At 41.6% G+C, this 19,975-nt stretch overlaps 1 protein-coding gene across 3 annotated transcripts in view; it reads right to left on the bottom strand.

The window, feature by feature from the left end:
- Nucleotides 1-19,975, bottom strand: part of SLIT2 (slit guidance ligand 2) — a 464,358-nt gene that overhangs the window by 167,775 nt on the left and 276,608 nt on the right. For all 3 annotated transcript variants that reach the window (XM_059721607.1, XM_059721606.1, XM_059721608.1), the window contains exon 6: nt 283-354. In XM_059721607.1, the coding sequence (XP_059577590.1) occupies nt 283-354 (72 nt within the window). The remainder of the gene's footprint in view (nt 1-282; nt 355-19,975) is intronic.

The following is a 19,975-nucleotide window of genomic DNA, read 5'->3' as shown; positions in this document are numbered from 1 at the left end:
AATAAATTCATAGCATCCTCGTTTAAAAAAAAGATCTGGGTATCTTTCACACAGTCCGTGCTATCTGATTTTCTGTAAAATGCTTTTCATGCTCAGCAAAGGAATATCTATATCTTTCCACATATTTTTGCCATTCTATAATATATCACAGAGGATTATTTTAAGACATGTTTCCACTAGACTGTTTTGACACCAGGGCTGCAGCTAGCAGATAAGCTTTTACATTAGTAGTCCCCAGATACTGAGCTCCCGTTAAAAGTAAGAGATACAAGCAGTACTTACAGCACTTCCAGGTCGCGAAGAGCCCTAAATGCCCCATCTTCAATACAGCTGATCTGGTTGTAATCCAGTTGCCTGTTAAACAGATTAGGAGGGTATATGTAAAAGAGATGAACGCTGGCAGTGTTATGTGTAAGAAAGCCTTCTTAAAGGTCTATGTAGCTAGGCCACACTAACTGAAATGCGCTCACAAATACACTCATCTGCTTAAGAATGTCACACGCCATTCTGGCCTTGATGCTGTCACTGAAATCTCTTTTTGTTCTGAACTGTCTGCGCAAAACAGCAGCTCTGGGAAAGCTCCAGTAAATAATAACTGCACCTTATATTAAATGCCAAAGGAATGCAATTTCATTACATCAAGAAAAGCTATCCATTAAAAGCTCTCAGCGTCATCTCGCTGAAACAATTTCATTAAGGTAAAGGACTGTAAATCACTTAATGTCACATGCATCCCCTCAGTGACCTAACAGAATCCATTTATCAGAGAAGCCCAGCTGCATGTTAATTTCACTATCCTTGGCAAGTAAAAGGAAGAGAGACCACTTTTTAGGGGGGTTTAAAAGCAGCTTCCTTCTAGAATTCTTATAAATGAAGAAATAACATTTTCCTAGGTATACACATTTGCTTAGTTGTATTCTTTAATTCTGCTCCAAATAAAAGTATCACTTGTTCTGCAATAACATTCAATGGGATTTTTTTTTCTGCATAGTTTGTGTTCTTGTAATTATATGCAGATAGGATGTAATAACGGAGCACTTGAATTCTGGAAATAAAATTCAGCAGTGCCATCCCATACATTATTAATCTTTAAGTATTAAGTTATGAAAAATTTACATTCATTTCTCTGAAGGATGTTATTACTTTTCTTTATCTCAAAACATTAATACAGTATGTATTATATGATTCTTTTTAAAAAGGATACATCCTTTGCTGAAATTATCAACCACTTAAACATAAAATTCACATTTCTGCACTGCTAACAAGCTTTTCCTGTAAGTATTGCCCTAGGACCTGGTGTTTAAACCTATACTTTGTGAGCTTTGGGACATTACTAATCATATAAAATAAATCTTTCAGCCTCACTTAAAAACAGTCATGAAAGGCTCTCTGAACTGGGAAGGTAAATTAACAGAATCAGATACATGGATAAGTAAATGTGGACAAATAATATTAATATGATCATAATAACGAACCCTGCCCTTTGCATTTCTAATTATGTACTATGTGCTACCAGACCTGATGAGGTTCTTACTAAGCAACTTCTGAATCTATGATGACCCTCTACTTGTAAATAAATCATTACATCACAGTTCATTGTAATATAACAACTTTTTAAAAGTCTTTTGTTTTGCATGTATTTTTCATTGCAGTTTATAGCAAAAAGAACAAATATCTAAAATGATACAGACTTTCAGTTTGCTAGGAATTAAAAGCAGAATATAATTTCCTACATCTAGTGTTCACTCATTTTGGTGCAATATTAGTGTTGCAGTGTTGCTTTTCTTTTTTTAAAACCTGCATTCTTATGGTCTTTCGATTTTCACTAATTAATTTCATTTAACAATTAAGTTAATAGCCTTTTTATTTTAAAGAGGTAAAATATATCTACAGTACAATTCTCTAACCTCTTGAACAATTTATCAAAGCCATTTAAATTAGTACAATGGCATGAAATGTTACCCTTGACACAACACAAAAGAGAAATTGTTTCCAGACAAATTGGCAAAATCTTTTAATGCCATCAAATTTGCCTAATGCAGTCTGCAGGTTAATCTGTAAAAGGGTGAGCTGTATGTTTGCCCATATCTTATTATCCTTAGCTGTCAATGTATAAATCAGTGCTGACACAGCTTCTTCTAAATCATCCATATTATACACAGAGGGAAATCTTTAACAGTAGGGAAAGCACTCGAGCAAATCTTGTCCCACAAGAACTGAAAGGCAGATTTCCTCCACTAAATTGGCAGCTGTTGAGGTGCACCTGAAAACTTTTGGACCTCTTCCTTTAATGATGCCCCCGTAGCACTGCTGTAGTTAAGGGTGAGTTGCCATTTTTATCATAGATCTATTTTTCCCATGCAGCTGTTGTTCTACTGCAGCTGTTATTCACACTGGATAAAATTTGTTTTGAAACAGTTCAGGCAGAATGTATTTTTTCTGGCAACACATACCACTTAATTTTACAAAAAAATGCTATCTTAAAATGTATTGTTTCTTGTCTCTTCAAGATGTTTTGCTATCTGTTGTGACTAGACATATATTTGATTTTCTGAAAAGCCTTAAGGAAAAAGTGTGGCAAGCAAATTTGGCAAACAACTTTGAAAAGTGGATTTATACTTAACTTTGAAAAAGTGAATTCTCAGAATGAAATTATGATATTTGGATTAAGAAGCAGCTATCCATATATCATTCAAATGATTGCACCATCAAAAATATGCATCATTTTACAGGGACTGGCAGTAGTGAGGAAAAATGAGGTTTTCCAAATATGGTGCCTCTTCATCTCGAGACAGATGATCTGGACAGTATTAAGTAAATGATAGTGCCTGTAATTGACTACTTTTCAGCCATACTCAGTTTTGTTTTTTTACCATTGTTACTTTCCAAAATGCATATTATAAAATGTATCACAGAGTAAAATTCTCCCCATCAATTAATTTACTAAACATATATACAATCTTAAATCCATTTTAAAATGCTTCATCTGACAGGTTCCATAAGTCTTCTTAAGTGCTAAAAATTCCTTTATGACAGAAGTCCATAAGAAGTCTCTGTCCCACACGAGTGTCGATGGGCTACATTCCCCAGATCATTTTCACTTCCAAATGGTTTCTTGCCTCCCTCTCTCTAAACTAAGCCCAACTTGTTCTCTCTCCCTTCCCTTTGAGAGTTCCTATAATCCCAACCAGTTCCCTTATTTGCACTGGCACATGTATTTCTCCAAAGTTCACGGGATGCTTAGTATTAGTGATCATCCTTAAAAGTTTAAAGTTTCTCTAGAGAATTATTTATTTTTTTCATTCATATCTACAGAATTACCTGGATATTCCATAGGGATGTGGTAATTTATGACATGTTACACTTCTGCTAATTGTGAAGAGCAAAATTGTGAAGGGCTTCCACTGAATATCAATTCTTTACTTTTAACTGTAGCTTATTACACTCTCATTAATAGATCACATAATGAAATTTGCTATTAAGAAATGTGATTGATTGCCAAAAATACAGACATGGATTTTGGATTTCATGTTTTCATGCTTTTAATGTATTTTATGTATTGTTATCAGAGATTAAAGAAAAATGCTAGTACAAAAATCATATATTCACTAGATAATCTAACATGTGCATTTAAAAATGTGTATCATCCTTAACAATTTAATACTCTTTCCCACTGAGACAGAAAAATTCCAGAAGTTTTAATATTTTGTAAAGATTGAGGTAAAGTTAAAACTAATTTCATTTTAAACAATCTGTCTACTTTGCTCTCTTCCTGTTTTTCAAGAGCTGAAGATTTCATTGTCTTCATTAATATGTTAGTACTATATTAATAAGAAAGGATATCATACAGCTTTAAATTTGTTCAGTTTGTTCTGAAACTGAATATCCTGGTTCCATTCTTCACTAAATACTGCCACTACTTACTATGAAAAATCAGAAACTGATTTCCATGTCTTTTTGTGTCATCTTGACAGGAACAACATTTTTATAAGCTTTTGTGTATTAGCATTTAGTATTTTTGAATTACCTACTCCTAAAATCATTCCCAGAGGGAGAAAGGAGGGGTGATTGCAATAATATTTTTGGAAACAGTTTCTACATTCTACTAATTTCCCTATATTTTGGGACAGACTCAAATGATGTTTTCTTAATTTCATTCTCCATCGCAATTTCCCCAATATTGCTCATGAGGCAGTAATTTCATGGCCCATAATCTGGGAAAGAGTATAATAGAATCAATATAAGAATTTAGGCTAAGTCTCCATCAAATTACAGACAATTGCATTGTTTCCTGTGCACATTATGATTTGATTCCATTCCTTTTCAATTTGAAATTCCAATGTCTTCTGTTTATCTGTGCAGCTTATTTTGTTAATTTTATTCAAACTATGCCAGCTTTTATAAATTTTGCCTGTAATTCATTCCAATTGAAAATCCAGGAATGAAACTGCTTCTAAAATAGGTAATCTTTAGAAGTACTGGTCTTATTTTTATTGCAGCTGAAACACCTGAAATTATGGATGCAGTGGTGTAGGGAGCTCACTGAGTGTCCAGGAGAGGGGGAGCAGCAGAAAGGGTATGCTGACCACAATACGTGAGGAGTGGAGGGGAAACACCATTCTGCTTACCTCCATTTGTACCCTCTCCCATCCTCCAGATACACTGGTGCAGTGCTGCACTGCTTGGCTCCTGTGGCCACGGAGAGACAGCACAGGGTTTTCCCAGCCACTGCAAATGGGAGGGGAGCACCACTGCACTCACTCCACCTGCCTGCCATCTACCTGATGAGCTATTCGGTGCAGTTCTGTGGCCCACAGGGGCAGCACAGAACTTCTACTGCCATGCCAAAGACTCATTGTGGGCAAGAACCCCTTTTCCCCCAGCCTAGTTATACTGCTGCATGGATACTTTCTTAAAGCATGGGAACAGTAAGAAACGGTGCTGGATGGGATTCTGGGGTTTAATAACTAAAGCCCTTAATTAAGGAGAATCTCTAAAGCCATTTAATAACTAAAGCCATTTAATCAGAACCTCTAAAGCTCTCCTGGAGCAAAAGAAAAGACACCCTCCATAGACGAATAGTGTTTCAAAACCCCGATGAATCCTACAGTAAGAAAGAATGTTTAAGAACATATATGAAAAGTGGAAAACATTCTGGGTCTTGAAACATTAAATCTCACAATAGCAGTGCTCAGTTTTCCCTATTTTTTTTAACTAAAAAACTGAGCAATTTTTTGACACCTCTGTTTAAACACAGGAGGCAATTTGAACTAGGATTTCTCACATCCTCTGGCTGCTTAACTCTAACTTAACTTAGGAATGACACCACCAGTAGCCAGGTTTAAAAAGAAAGGAATGACCCCTGCCCTTCCTTGGTAAGCAACAAGTTAGTTGCTTCATTCCAGAGGAAAGTTCAGGGTTTTGAATCCCAGGTGAAAGCAGGTACCTCCCTGCATCATAGGATTAGGCGCACAGGTCACAGTGAGATTTAAGAAACACCCATCATTGGTGGGTGCATCTACACACGCTATTAAGGTGACTAAATAAACTCAAGCACAATTTGCACTGGAGTTTATTGTTTCCAGGTGCATCATTTGCACATGCGCCCAGGACTGCAGCACATTGAGATGGGGCAGAGCAGCCCCATCTGAGAAGGGGTATGGTGAGGCGGGGAAGGGAATCAGCCTGCAACCCTGGGGCTGCTCTGACCCAGCTCAATGTGCTTTGGAAAGACTGGCTGGGGCACAACAGTGCTTCAGTGCAGTGCTAGCTGGCAGACAGTCCCCACACTGAAGCAGCCTTGTGTCCCAGCCAGCCCCGTTAGCACCTATATGTGCACTGCAGCACACTAAATAACGGTGTGGGAGGATTGTACCTGTGTTGGACAGTACTATCCTAAGGTGGCATTTATTATTTTACTGTGGCCTAATAGCACTGCACATGTAGACACTGATGTTTTACTGTGGAGTTAATTAGGCAACTCCACAGTAAACATCTCATGTAGATGCGCCCAGTGTGTCACAATGGGTAGTGTTGGCAGCTTTCTTCTGTGTGCTGGCTAAGGAGATAAATTCATGGATTTTCCTTCAAGGCTAGGCCCCTAAAGTATGGGATTACAATGCTCAACTACAACACGTCAGATACGTCTATGGATTTAGTCTCTTGTCTTTCTATGCCACATCTATGTAGTAGGGTAATAGTGCTGCTCTAACTATAAAGGATGTTGTGCAGACACTGAAGTTTATGAAGTATTCATATTCAATTGTGGGAGCACCATCAACAACCAAATATTGGAGCCCTTATTCACAGAAGCATCAGGCCAAAATAACTGTAATAAGTCCTTCTATTTGGTGAGGCACCACACAACACGTACATTAAGCAATGTTCTTTGCAGGACATTCTCAGTCATCAGTTGATTTCACATCAAGTGATCCAACTAAACCAATAGGATGATAAACACTATTATGTTTTTTGGCAAATGTACAAAATGCTATTTTGATACACTATATAATTAGATTTAATAAGTTTCTTGTGACAAACCCCGCTCATCATCCTGCTGGCTTTGAATTAACACAGCAAAAGTGGTCTTTGCTAAACAGGTTCAGGACAGGCCAAGACCCCTGTGCAGCCAACTTCCATTGCTGGGGCCTCAGTGTTAACCCACTGCGCTCTTGTGGAGAGACACAAACAATGTCACACATTATTGAGGAGTATCCCCTCTAACACCTAAGAGGCAGATTAATAACTTTGAACTCAGTTAACAAGGAGCCTATTGCTTGGCTCTGCAGATTTGCAGTCACTAAATAAATAATTGGATTTAATCCATGAATATTTGGGGGGGAATGATGTATTTAAATATCAAATAAAAGATTTTAGCCTGGGGACCAATTCCCATCAAATGATTCAGCTAGTTCTGAATAAATATCCTCGAAAGGATGCATTGCTTGGTGTATGACAAACATTTTCTGTATGATATGCATTTTCTGAATGCCACTTGCAAATCTGGTAGAAGACAAAATTGATATTTATATGTCAAAAACATCTCACTTAAAAGAAAAAAAATACCAAAACATTTAGTTACTTTGTCTTCTGCTCTTTTATCACATTTTTTATTCATTTAAAAGAGGCTCAATCATTATAATTTGGTTATACATTAACCTTCAATATCTCCTTTATTTATCTCAATTCCATCTCCAGACCTCCTCCAATTCTGTCAGTCCCTTTATGACAATTATATTCTTCTTCTCATGCAAAATCCAAGTACCCACATTACCCATGATGTCCCAAACCAAAAAAAAAGGAAAAACTCAGGTACACTGGTATGGTTCTCTCAGGCTCTTACTATGTCCTTTCTGCCAGCGTGTGAACTCCTTGGAGCAGGAATTATACTTCAAGTTCTAAAGGGGAAGTTGAGGTGCCTTAGTTTCAAAGAATGATTCCAAATAACTCTGTATCATCTGCTACAAACTCATTAGGCACCTAAAAGATCTGGATACCTCCAATTTGGACTGCAAGGATTCGTAAGCATGTACATTAGGGGATTCTAACAGAATCATAGAAACTTAGGGTTGGAAGGGACCTCAGGAGGCCATCTAGTTCAATCCCCAGCTGAAAGCAGAACCAACCTCAAATAGGTCATCCCAGCCAAGGCTTTGTATAGCCAGCTTTTAAAAATCTTAAAGGATGAATATTTCACAAACACTCTGGGAAACCTGTTCCAGGGCTTTACTATCCTCCTAGTGAGAAAGTTTTTCTTAATATCAAGCCTCAACTTCCTATTTTGCAGCTTGTGACCATTGCTCCTTGCTCTGTCATCTGCTACCACTGACAACAGTCTAGCTCCATTCTCTTTGGAACCAGCCTTCCTGTAGTTGAAGACAGCTATTAAATCCCCACTCAGTCTTCTCTTCGCCAGACTACATAAGGCCAATTCCCTCAGTCTCTCCTCATAAGTCACGTATCCCAGCACCCTAACCATTTTTGTTGCCCTCCACTGGATTCTCTTTCTCTAGTGGGGGGCCCAAAACTGGACAGAGCACTCCAGAAGTGGTCTCATCAGTGCCAAACAGAAGGGAAGAATCACTTCCCTTGATCTTCTGACAACACTCCTACTAATGCAGCCCAGTATACCGTTAGACTTCTTCGCAACAAGGGCACCATGTTGGCTTACACTCAGCTTATTGTTCACTGTAATCTCCAGGACCTTTTCTGCAGAGCTGCTGCTTAGCTAGTCAGTCCCCAGCCTGTACCAGTGCATGGGATTGTTCTGCCCTATGTGCAGGATTTACACTTCTCCTTATTGAACCTCATGGGATTTCTTTTGATCCAGTCCCCCAATTTGTCAAGATCTCTATGAATCCTAGCCCTACCCTCTAGCATATCTATGACTCCCCCCAGTTTAGCGTCATCTGCACCTGAACATCAGAAGTAATTCACATGGAACACTTAGGTCCGCACCGCTCCAAACTCCTGCCTACATTTCTCCTTAAATAAAATTGTTCTTGGAAGGCAACAGTGACGCAGATCTTTTACCCGTTAGTCTTTTGCTCAGAGTATTCATGCAGGAAAGAAGTGATTTTAAGCTCACTTCAGTCTTAAAAGTTTGATTTAAACCCACATCTTCCACTTCTCAGGAGAATGCTTTACCAGCAGGTTATAAAATAGGCCAACTGAGGGCATTGTTTACGTTCTGGGTGAAGTTGTGTCACAGGGAAGCCAAGAGTGCAAAAGTCATGGGGTGAGGAGAGCAAGCAAAAAGAATCCTGTTTCTATAGCCTACTATAGTTATGGCATATCCCTAGGAAAGTCCTGGGTTACAATCCCTGATGCGAGGATTATTTCTGTTTTTTAACCAATGACTGTCTAATCTAAAATACATACAGTCCTGGGAGTAGGACTAGAACCCAGGACCTCTGCCCTCCTTTTAAGGTGTTCCATAACCACTAGACTATAGAAGTAGACTCCCTCTGGCTTTCTCTTGCACTTCAATTTCTGTGCGTTTTTAGAACTGCCCCAGTCTCGGCTAATAGATCCAGCTGGTCCTGACTTGCCCCATTGGGATCCAGAAATTAGAGCAGCCTAATCTGATAGATTTGCTAAGATTTGCATGATTAATGCACACTGACAGGTCAGGAACTCTCAGAAAAAAGCACCAGGTGGTAATGGTCATGTGTATGTTTTATATAGTATTGTAGCAATCACAGCACTTGCCTATTTAAGACCTGGGTGCTAGGTTCTCTTTAGCCTGAACCCATGTTTCCCATTTCCTACTTGAATGCCCTATGTCCTCCTGTGAAAACTATACCTCAGTTAAGATACAAGTGCAAGATTAATAGGACCAAGAAGAGAAAGCACATTACTCTGTTACCTAGAGTTATGGCATTCACCTAGGCAGGGAGAAGCCTAGGCTCTTGTCCTTGCTTTCAGGATTTTTCCTTCTTTATCCATTGACTGTTCAATGTGCAATGACTAATACTCTTAAAAGCATAATTTCTATTCTTTTTCTCGCACATAGTGGAAGATGTCACAAAAATATTTGGAGAGAAATTATCGCTCACATTAGTGCTACATAACAGCACATAAAACAAAACCCAATACAGCAACAAAGAGATCCTCTTTACATAACATTTGTGTAATTCATATACACATCTATTTAACTATCCCCAGAGACCATGCTCTGACCCCACTACCCACTACCTGGAACTCCAAAGACATCAGATGAAGAGGGAATGGTGGCCTTCTGTGTGATCACACCCAGTGAGGGTTGCTTTGAAATTCAGGTTTAAAGCACAGTTTTGCCCAGGCTTGGACTAGGGTCATAAATCATTTTGTAGCATCTGAGAGATCAGATTCACAAATGTATCCTGTGTTACATATCTGTAACAAAGCAAGACATCCAGTTTTTCTGATTTGAGATTTAATTATGTCTCAACATAGATGCAATGGTGGTGGGAAGCAATGTTCAGTCCTAAGAAAGATATCTGCCATGATGAAGAGAAGTTATAAAACAAATCCTTAAGGTTACCAAGTAAAAGGCTTTTCCAAAATGAGTCATGACATGGTAGCCATGGCAGGCCATTTTTCAGGAATGTTACTAGATATCAAAGTAATAATAGTAATCATCTCATTTCATTTAAATAGCCTCTTACTTAAAAACATCAACATGAAAAACTGTTAAAAGGCCATGAAGTCACTAACCTCCATGAAGTAGGAGCCTTAGGAGTCACTTAGGGCCCCTTTGAAAAGTTTAGCATTCAATGTTCGTTCCACAGCTCTTGTTAACTACAGGCTGTGAAAGTATATTTACTCCCTAAAAGCTCATGTAGGTTTGTTTGTTTTTTCTTTTATTTATCCCAAATCTTTGTGTCTAAGAGGATGTTGACATTATCATATAGTAAGAACTAACATCATCACCATGCAGGTGTATATCATGACAGGAAAAAACATTACGATTAATGCTTGTGCACATGCATGGCTAGTACGTTTTCAGTTGGGATGGAATTTTGTGCTGTGATCTGAGAATAGTTCAGGAATTATAATGCTTTTGACCCTCTAGCTGGGAATAAAACATAACAATAGCTAATAAAGTTTTAAAGCTTGGAAGGTCAATGGTAATATTCAACAGTACTGTGATTCTCTGACCCAATGATTAGGGTATACTTACCTGGCAGAGAGGAGACCTAGAATCCCTAGGAGGTTTATTTACATAATTTGACATGAAATAGTATAGAGAGACCTTAGAGTAGGAATCAGGAAGTAGTTTCCCCATTTCTCAAATGACTGCCCAAATCACTAGTAGTAGAATTATGCTCACTCTTGTTCACCCTTTGGCACTGAACTTAGAATTCTTTTCTTTTGAGTGATCTGGCTATAGAAGGGGTATTGAAGAGTACCATAACCCACAGCCTATAGCCTTGTGATTAGAGCATTCTCTTGGGTGATGGAGATATGAGTTTGAACCCCTCAGGATTAGGAAGGGTATTGAATTGGATCTTCTAAATCCTGGATGGCTGTAATCACTAAACTGTTATTGAAAAGGGACATGGCAAAAAGATCACCATTACCAATTTAAAAAGAAGCAGTGATTGCCATTGCATTCACTAGGATTCTGATCCTGCTGGTGTATTTGAGGCATGCCCAGGGAATGCTTACGAGGTCAAGCTCTTCAGGAGTTTTAGATGAAGGACTCTAAATTCCTAAATTCCAGAGATTTGATGGTAGAGGTCTTCTACAGACCCCCACACCAAGGCGAAGAACTAGATTTGGAACATTTGAGGCAGCTCTCGGAGACCATAAAGACTAGGGAAGCGGTAGTCATGGGGGACCTAAACTACCCCGACATCTGCTGGGAGACACAGACAGCAAATTCCCACCATTCACACAGGTTCCTATCCTGTGTGCAGGACCTCCACCTGACGCAGGAGGTACATGGTCCCACTAGGGGGAATGCCTTACTGGACCTGGTACTGGCAACGGGGGATGACATGGTAGGGGACCTACAGATCAGTGGTCACCTGGGTGACAGTGACCACCAAATAATAGAATTCACCATAAGGCGTAGAGTGGGAAAGGTAACTAGTAGGGTGGAAGTGCTAGACTTTAGGAAGGCTGACTTCAGGGAGCTCAGGCATTTACTCAATGATGCACTGCAGGGTAAGAGATTTAGTGAGATGGGAGCCCAGGAAGGGTGGCTGTGCCTTAAGGAAATGATCCTTTGGGCACAGAGGGAGATGATCCCGATGCAGAGGAAAAGAGGGAAAGGGGCCAAGAGGCTTCCTTGGCTAACCAGAGAAATCCAGAGTAGCTTAAGGGCAAAAAGCGGGGCATATAAGCAGTGGAAACAGGGAGAAGTTACTAAAGAGGAGTATGCCTCCTCAGCTCGCAGTTGTAGGGAGGCAGTTAGAAAGGCCAAAGCTGCCATGGAGCTGAGGATGGCATCCCAAGTTAAGGATAACAAAAAATTGTTTTTCAGATATATAGGGAGTAAAAGACCCAGGGTGGTATAGGACCACTACTGAACGGGCAAAAGCAACTGGTGACAGACAGGGGGGACAAGGCTGAACTCCTCAATCAGTTCTTTGCTCAGTGTTCCTAAGTGAGGGGCAAGACAAGTCTCACAATGGGATCGTAGAGAGACAACAGCAGGGTGCCAGACCACCAAGCGTTAACCCTGAGATGGTGCAGAGTCACTTGGAGGAACTGGATGCGTTTAAGTCAGCAGGCCCGGATGAGCTCCACCCGAGGGTACTGAAGGCACTGGCTGATGTCATTGCACAGCCACTGGCAAGAATAATTGAGCACTCGTGGCGCATGGGCCAGGTCCCGGGGGACTGGAAAAGGGCCAATGAGGTCCCCCTGTACAGGGGGGATCGTGTAGAGAAAAGGGGCGGGGGTGTAGCTCTCTATGTTAAGGAAAGCTACGTGTCCCTGCAAGCCGATATTGGTGACCAGGGTGGACGGCTGGAGACCCTCTGGGTTAAAATCCGTGGGGAACACGGCACAGGGGACACAATGGTGGGAGTCTATTACAGACCTCCCACCCAAAGTCCTGAGCTAGACGAGGAGTTTGCCCAGGAACTGGCTGAGGCAGCTTGCTCCAGGACCATGGTTGTCATGGGTGACTTCAATTACCCAGACATCTCGTGGGAGGATCGCTCAGCAAAATCTGAGCGGTCGCAGAGCTTCCTCTTGTGCGTGGATGACCTCTACCTGACTCAAGAAGTCTATGGGCCAACGAGAGGCAAAGCGCTGCTCGACCTGGTGCTGGCTACTGGGGAGGACCTAGTCGGCGACCTAGTGATCGATGGGAAGCTGGGTGACAGCGACCACGAGCTGATCACCTTCACCATCCGCTGAAAAGCTGGCAAGTCGGTCAGCAACGCGCAAGTCCTTGACTTCAGGAAAGCCGACTTTGACAAGCTCAGGAGGCTTGTCAGTGAGGCCCTAAGGGACTGTGACCGCAGGGAGAGGGGAGTTCAAGAAGAGTGGTTGCTCCTCAAGGGAGCGATCCTCAATGCACAAACTAAGTCTATTCCATCTCGGAGGAAAGGCAGCAAGAGGGCACAGCTGCCCCCCTGGCTCTCCAGGGACCTAGCAGACCTCCTGAGGCTAAAAAGAAAGGCCTACAAAGGATGGAGGATGGGAGTCACCTCCAAGGAGGATTATTCTGCACTGGTCCGGTCCTGTAGGGAGCAGACCAGGAAAGCCAAGGCTGCAACTGAACTCCAGCTAGCTTTGAGCATCAAGGACAATAAAAAGTCCTTTTTCAGATATGTGGGGAGCCGGAGGAAAAGCAGGGGCAACGTTGGACTCCTGCTGAACCAGATGGGGCAACTGACAACTGACGCCCAGGAAAAAGCCAACCTATTAAATAGGTACTTTGCGTCGGTCTTTCATCAGCCCCATGGGACGCCCGTGCCCGCTACAGGGCCGGGAAGTCCGGGTGAGGGTGATCCCCTGCCCTCCATTAATGCTGACTTTGTGAAGGAACATCTTGAGAAGCTGGATACCTTCAAGTCAGCCGGCCCTGACAATCTTCACCCCAGGGTACTCAAGGAGCTGGCGAGCATCATAGCCCAGCCTCTAGCGCGGATCTTTGAAAACTCTTGGCGCTCTGGTGTAGTGCCCGAAGACTGGAAGAAGGCCAACGTGGTACCTACCTTCAAGAAAGGGAGGAAAGTGGATCCGGCTAACTATAGGCCCATCAGCCTGACTTCTATCCCGGGGAAGATCTTAGAAAAGTTTATTAAGGAGGCCATCCTTAATGGACTGGCCGACGCCAACATCTTAAGGGATAGCCAGCACGGGTTTGTTGCGGGTAGGTCTTGCTTGACCAATCTCATTTCCTTCTACGACCAGGTGACCTATCACCTGGACAAGGGAGATGAGATTGATGTCATATATCTTGACTTCAAAAAAGCCTTCGATCTGGTGTCCCATGATCGTCTCTTGGAGAAACTGGCCAATTGTCGCCTTGGGTCCCCCACGATCCACTGGCTGGAAAATTGGCTCCGGGGACGGACCCAGAGGGTAGTAATTGATGGAAGTCACTCATCGTGGTGTCCTGTGACCAGTGGGGTCCCCCAGGGCTCTGTCCTTGGACCCATACTGTTCAACATCTTCATTAACGATGTGGACACTGGAGTCAGAAGCGGACTGGCCAAGTTCGCCGATGACACCAAACTTTGGGGCAAAGCATCCACGCCAGAAGACAGGCGGGTGATCCAGGCTGACCTGGACAGGCTCAGCAAGTGGGCGGATGAGAATCTGATGGTGTTCAACGCCGATAAATGCAAGGTTCTCCACCTTGGGAAGAAAAACCCGCAGCATCCTTATAGGCTCGGCAGTGCTATGTTGGTTAGCACTATGGAAGAAAGAGACTTGGGGGTCATCATTGACCACAAGATGAACATGAGCCTGCAATGCGATGCTGCGGCTAGTAAAGCGACCAAAACGCTGGCTTGCATCCATAGATGCTTCTCAAGCAAATCCCGGGACGTCATTCTCCCCCCGTACTCGGCCTTAGTGAGGCCGCAGCTGGAGTACTGCGTCCAGTTTTGGGCTCCACAATTCAAAAAGGATGTGGAGAAGCTTGAGAGAGTCCAGAGAAGAGCCACGCGCATGATCGGGGTCAGGGAAGCAGACCCTACGATGACAGGCTGAGAGCCCTGGGGCTCTTTAGCCTGGAAAAGCGCAGGCTCAGGGGTGATCTGATGGCCACCTACAAGTTTATCAGGGGTGATCACCAGTATCTGGGGGAACGTTTGTTCACCAGAGCGCCCCAAGGGATGACGAGGACGAATGGTCACAAACTACTACAAGATCGTTTCAGGCTGGACATAAGGAAGAATTTCTTTACTGTCCGAGCCCCCAAGGTCTGGAACAGCCTGCCGCCGGAGGTTGTTCAAGCGCCTTCATTGAACACCTTCAAGATGAAACTGGATGCTTATCTTGCTGGGATCCTATGACCCCAGCTGACGTCCTGCCCTTTGGGCGGGGGGCTGGACTCGATGATCTTCCGAGGTCCCTTCCGGCCCTAATGTCTATGAAATCTATGAAATATTTTCAAGAAGGGGAGGAAGGAAGATCCAAGCAACTACAGGCCAGTCAGTCTCACCTCCATCCTTGGCAAAGTCTTTGAAAAGATTATTAAGGCTCATATATGTGACAGCCCAGCAGGAAAAATTATGCTGAGGGGAAACTAGCATGGGTTCGTTGTAGGTAGATCATGCCTGACTAATGTAATCTCTTTTTATGACCAGGTTACAAAACGCAAGACGCAAGAGTAGGGGTAGATCTCGTTTACTTAGACTTCAGAAAAGCCTTCGATATGGTATCCAGCCCCCATACTGGTGAACAACTTAAGAGGCTGTGACTTGGTTGATTACACAGTCTGGTGGGTGGCAAATTGGCTAGAGGGTCATACCCAGAGACTGGTGGTGGACGGGTAGGTATCGACCTGGAAGGATGTGGGCTGTGGGGTCCCACAGGGCTTGGTCCTTGGACCGATACTCTTCAATGTCTTCATCAGTGACTTGGACAAGGGAGTGAAGTTTACTGTGTCCAAGTTTGTGGATGATACAAAACTGTGGGGAGAAGTGGACACACCGGAAGGCAGGGAACAACTACGGGCAGACCCGGACAGGTTGGACAAATGTGCAGAAAACAATGGAATGCGATTTAACAAGAAGAAATGCAAAGTGCTGCACCTAGGGAGGAAAAATGTCTGGCACACCTATTGCCTAGGAAATGACTTGCTCGGTAGCATGGATTTGGAAAGGGATCTCGCAGTCCTAGTGGACTCCAAGATGAACATGAGTCATCAGTGTGACGAAGACATCAGCAAAGCTAAATGCACTTTATCATGCATCAGCAGATGCATGACAAACAGAACCAAGGAGGTGATACTTCCCCTCTATCAGGCACTGGTCAGACCGCAGTTGGAATACTGCAGCCAGTTTTAGGCACCACATTTCAAGAGGGATGTGGATAACCTGGAGAGGGTCCAGAGAAGGACCAGCTTGCAGGCCAAGCCCTACGAGGAGAGACTCGGGCACCTGGACCTCTTCAGCCTCCACAAGAGAAGGTTGAGAGGCGACCTTGTGGCTGCCTATAAATTCATCCTGGGGGCGCAGAAGGGAATTGGTGAGGCTCTACTCACCAAGGCGCCCCTGGAAGTTGTAAGAAATAATGGCCATAAGCTAGCAGAGAGCAGATTTAGACTAGACATTAGGAAGAACTTCTTCACAGTTAGAGTGGCCGAAGTCTGGAACGGGCTCCCAAGGGAGGTGGTGCTCTCCCCTACCCTGGGGGTCTTCAAGAGGAGTTAGATAGGCATCTGGCTGGGGTCATCTAAACCCAGCACTCTTTCCTGCCTATGCAGGGGGTCGGACTCAATGATCTATTGAGGTCCCTTCCAACCCTAACATCTATGAATCTATGAATCCTTAATTTCTGGATCCTAATGGGACATCAGTGTGCAACAAACTACTTATCTTTATAAACAGTGAGGCACCCAAGGTAAAGCCTAGATGCAAAGCTCAACTTGCCTAGGAAACTTTAAGGTAAAAATTAAGTTGTTTAGGAATTTAGTGACTACGTCCCTTTTTCCTTTTGATCTGGCCACAGGGATTTTAAAGGAACCCAATCAGCAAAAAAATAGATGGCAATTTGTCTACATCTAGGTGAGGGAAGTGCCCATCACATGGGAAATTTAGACTTTACAGAGAAGCAGCAGGTGTTGTTTCAACTGAGAACATGTGAGGAATGGGGAGAACAGTTTGAGGGGACTAGCATAGATTATGCCCAGTCATTCTTTGCCTTTCAGAGAACTTGGTTCATCAAAAATGCAAGAGAAGACCAAGTAGTTGGTGACTCATATGTCGTGGTAATAAAGCCATCTCTGGCATCTGCTATCCCTTTTATCAGCAAATTAGGATGCAGCAGCCATTTCCTGGACATAAGTGTCTGTCTGATGAAATTATAAGGTATTAGGCTGGTTTTGCCAGACAGGAAAAATATATTTTTATGTGAAATTCTTTCTGGCCCACTACGGAACTTTTGGCAGTTCCTTCCTTATGGCAGTGCAGCTTGTTTGCTTATTCAGGATGATGCAGTTACCACTAAAGAGTCAGCATTTGTGAAGAGTGACCATGTAGTATTATCCAATATTATTGCTTTTCCACCTTGTAATTATAACAGGGGATATCTGTCTTTACTACAGAATTGTGGAACTGTCTCTGAGATAAACTTCCAGAATCTGATGAAACTTGTTCAGAGCCCTTTGAATTACTTTTGCTTCTAAGAAGTTTAAGTGAAGACAAGCTCTGACTTTGCCAGATTTAATGGATTAATTGGAACTGCAAGTGACCAGCCTATCCTAAGAGATTGCATCCATCACAATCCACTGCCTATTCTGGCTTTCTTACGTTCTCTGAAATGGGTGACATCCAAGAGAATATTTTGATCCAAGGACAATCTTTTCCATGTTTGATAGAAACTGAATACCTTTATAGAAACAGCAAAGTGGCTTTGGAGTATATCCTGAACTAACTTCCAGGCAAAAAAAAGAAGAAAGAAAAAAGAAAACCTGGGAATTGCAGCCTCCTTCTTTAAGGAAGTAGTCTCATCTAGCTGACCTAACTAAAAACTTTTGATTTATTTTGCTTGCAGCAGATTGGAGGAATGTTCTTCAACTGCATTGAAATTCTTCCCTTGTTGTTCAATCTTTGGGCTCAGAGTTAAAGTGCTAGCATGCTTGATGGTCATGGATTGTAGATTTTATACTATATCCTAGGTAGCCTATGCTGTTAGTAACGGCATTAAATTAGCCAGCTGTCCAGGATCACCTACTCTGCCTTTATTCCTTACATCTGCTGCTTCATCATTTCAGTACACATTCTTAAGGGGCTGGTCAAAGAATAGCAAACATACAATACAGAGATTAGAATAAACCTTACGTTTTGTTAAGAACAAATATCAGTAAGGCCATACAAATATTTTGGTGTGTGGATATTAGATAATCACTCTGAATTTGTGAACAAAAATAGATTAAGTGCTTTATGTTGTAACATCTTTTGTTTGCAATGTGAGTTAATCTTTCACATCTTTCTAAATACAGTATTTGTCAACTGCCTCTTGACTCCTATGGTTAGGAACTGGGAGACTGTGGTTTAAAAAGTCCTGCCTCACTTCCTTGAACCTGTGGAAACATGCTAAGAGCATTCGTTTTCTGGAAACAAGATTTAGTTATGTAAGTTCTGTGCTAGTGTCTTAGCTGACTCACTGCTAGTACTCACTTATCACCTTACTTTATACCCAAACCTCTTAATACAGTAATTAGGAGATGGGCAAGGTAGGCTAATATTTGCTTGCTAGGTAACCCTATTGGAAACATGTTTATATGTCTGTGTGATAGTGGGCCAAAAAGACCTCCAAACAGATGCTTCTTGGGATCACAAAGAAGAAAGAAAAGAAATGTTGCATTCATTCTGATATTTAAAAGCTTTTGACACAATAAAAGAGATCTGGATTTTTTAATACTATTAGGACCTTTCTAATAACTGTGCTTGCATTATCCTCCAAAGAAAGTAGGCTTTGAACAATCAAATTTTTGGTATATACATAACAGTTAGATGTGATATGGATACCCAACCTTCAACCAAACTGGGAGATAACCAGAGCGGACCACATACCTTGCTACAGCTGAAGCTAACATGTAATCCTGTGCCATGTCATGAAGGAAATTGGAGGCTGAATCACAATAGGTAAAGATTTTTCTGTTGTTCTTAAATCTTATCATAGCATTATAAAATTTTCATTGATACTTTTAGATTCAATATTATTCAAAGTTCCTTTTTAGAGCCAAATTTTTTTAAAGCAAAGTATCATTCAGAGAAGTATTGCCCTCTGCTGGTAATAACAAAATTTCTTAGCCCTGAAATGATAATAGGATCAGTTTGGGGGAAAAGAACCCTAAAATGTCAATTTAAAGATAAAAAAAAAAAAATTCTGCATATCATTCACACATATTGGGCACATCAATATCGAGATTAATTTTAGTTTGTGGTGGAGTAAAACAGCAAGGTTCATGTTTTTCTTTAAATATAAAAGCACATTAATACAGAATTGGAACAAAAAGGCTATGTTCTCTCCTTTAAAATACCTGGCAACTTTTACAGGACTCAGTAACAGACTTTGTTTTCAGCTCAATGAAAATGGCTTGAGTGAAGAAATCACTTCACAAATTTCATTTATCCCCCATAAAAAATAAATGCTAATTTTCCCTCTGAAATAATGCTTTCCTATGTATGTACCTGTAGTACCTGTAGTTAAGGACACTGTGACAAGAAATGGACTACTACCAGAAATAGCATGAGCATGATGCTCTTAAATAAAAAAATAGTAATAGGTATTACCACAATGAGACAATGATTGAGCAGAACCTGGTGGGGATGGCTACTAGGTCAGGAGTCTAATAGCCAAATCTCTTTAAGTAGTCTAATACAGCTTTTGAAATTGTAGCTCTTACAGAACAGGCCTATTTGATTTGCTGGCCTGACACCAGGTGCAGGAAGCTACAGATTCATCTCACACAAGTAAGCATTTCTCTTCTACATCAGAGGCACTCTTATAATAAGATATATAGTGCTCAGCACATTGCCTCCTTTGCTTTTCAAGCTTTTCTCAATCTAATTTAAGAAAGATTTCTTCCTAGAAACTATTTGTTGCAACTGTCTTTGATATAGACAAGAAAAAAATGAGGAAAAATGAAAACAGAGTCCTTTGGGGAAAGCACTAGAGGCTTCTGAAAGGTTGTACTTGCTAAACTCTCACTGTTACTGCCTATAGTAGAGTTGAATGCAATTTCTTCACTTTGAACTAGCAAATGGCTACTTCGGAAGTCACTTGTTTTTAGGTACAAGAAAATTCCACTGTTAGAAACTATAAAAACTTTAAGACTTTAACGTGAATTCTA

This window comes from Alligator mississippiensis, chromosome 2 (assembly GCF_030867095.1).
Source record: "Alligator mississippiensis isolate rAllMis1 chromosome 2, rAllMis1, whole genome shotgun sequence".
Classification (NCBI taxonomy): domain Eukaryota; kingdom Metazoa; phylum Chordata; order Crocodylia; family Alligatoridae; genus Alligator; species Alligator mississippiensis.
This window is presented reverse-complemented; position numbering and strand designations above follow the sequence as displayed.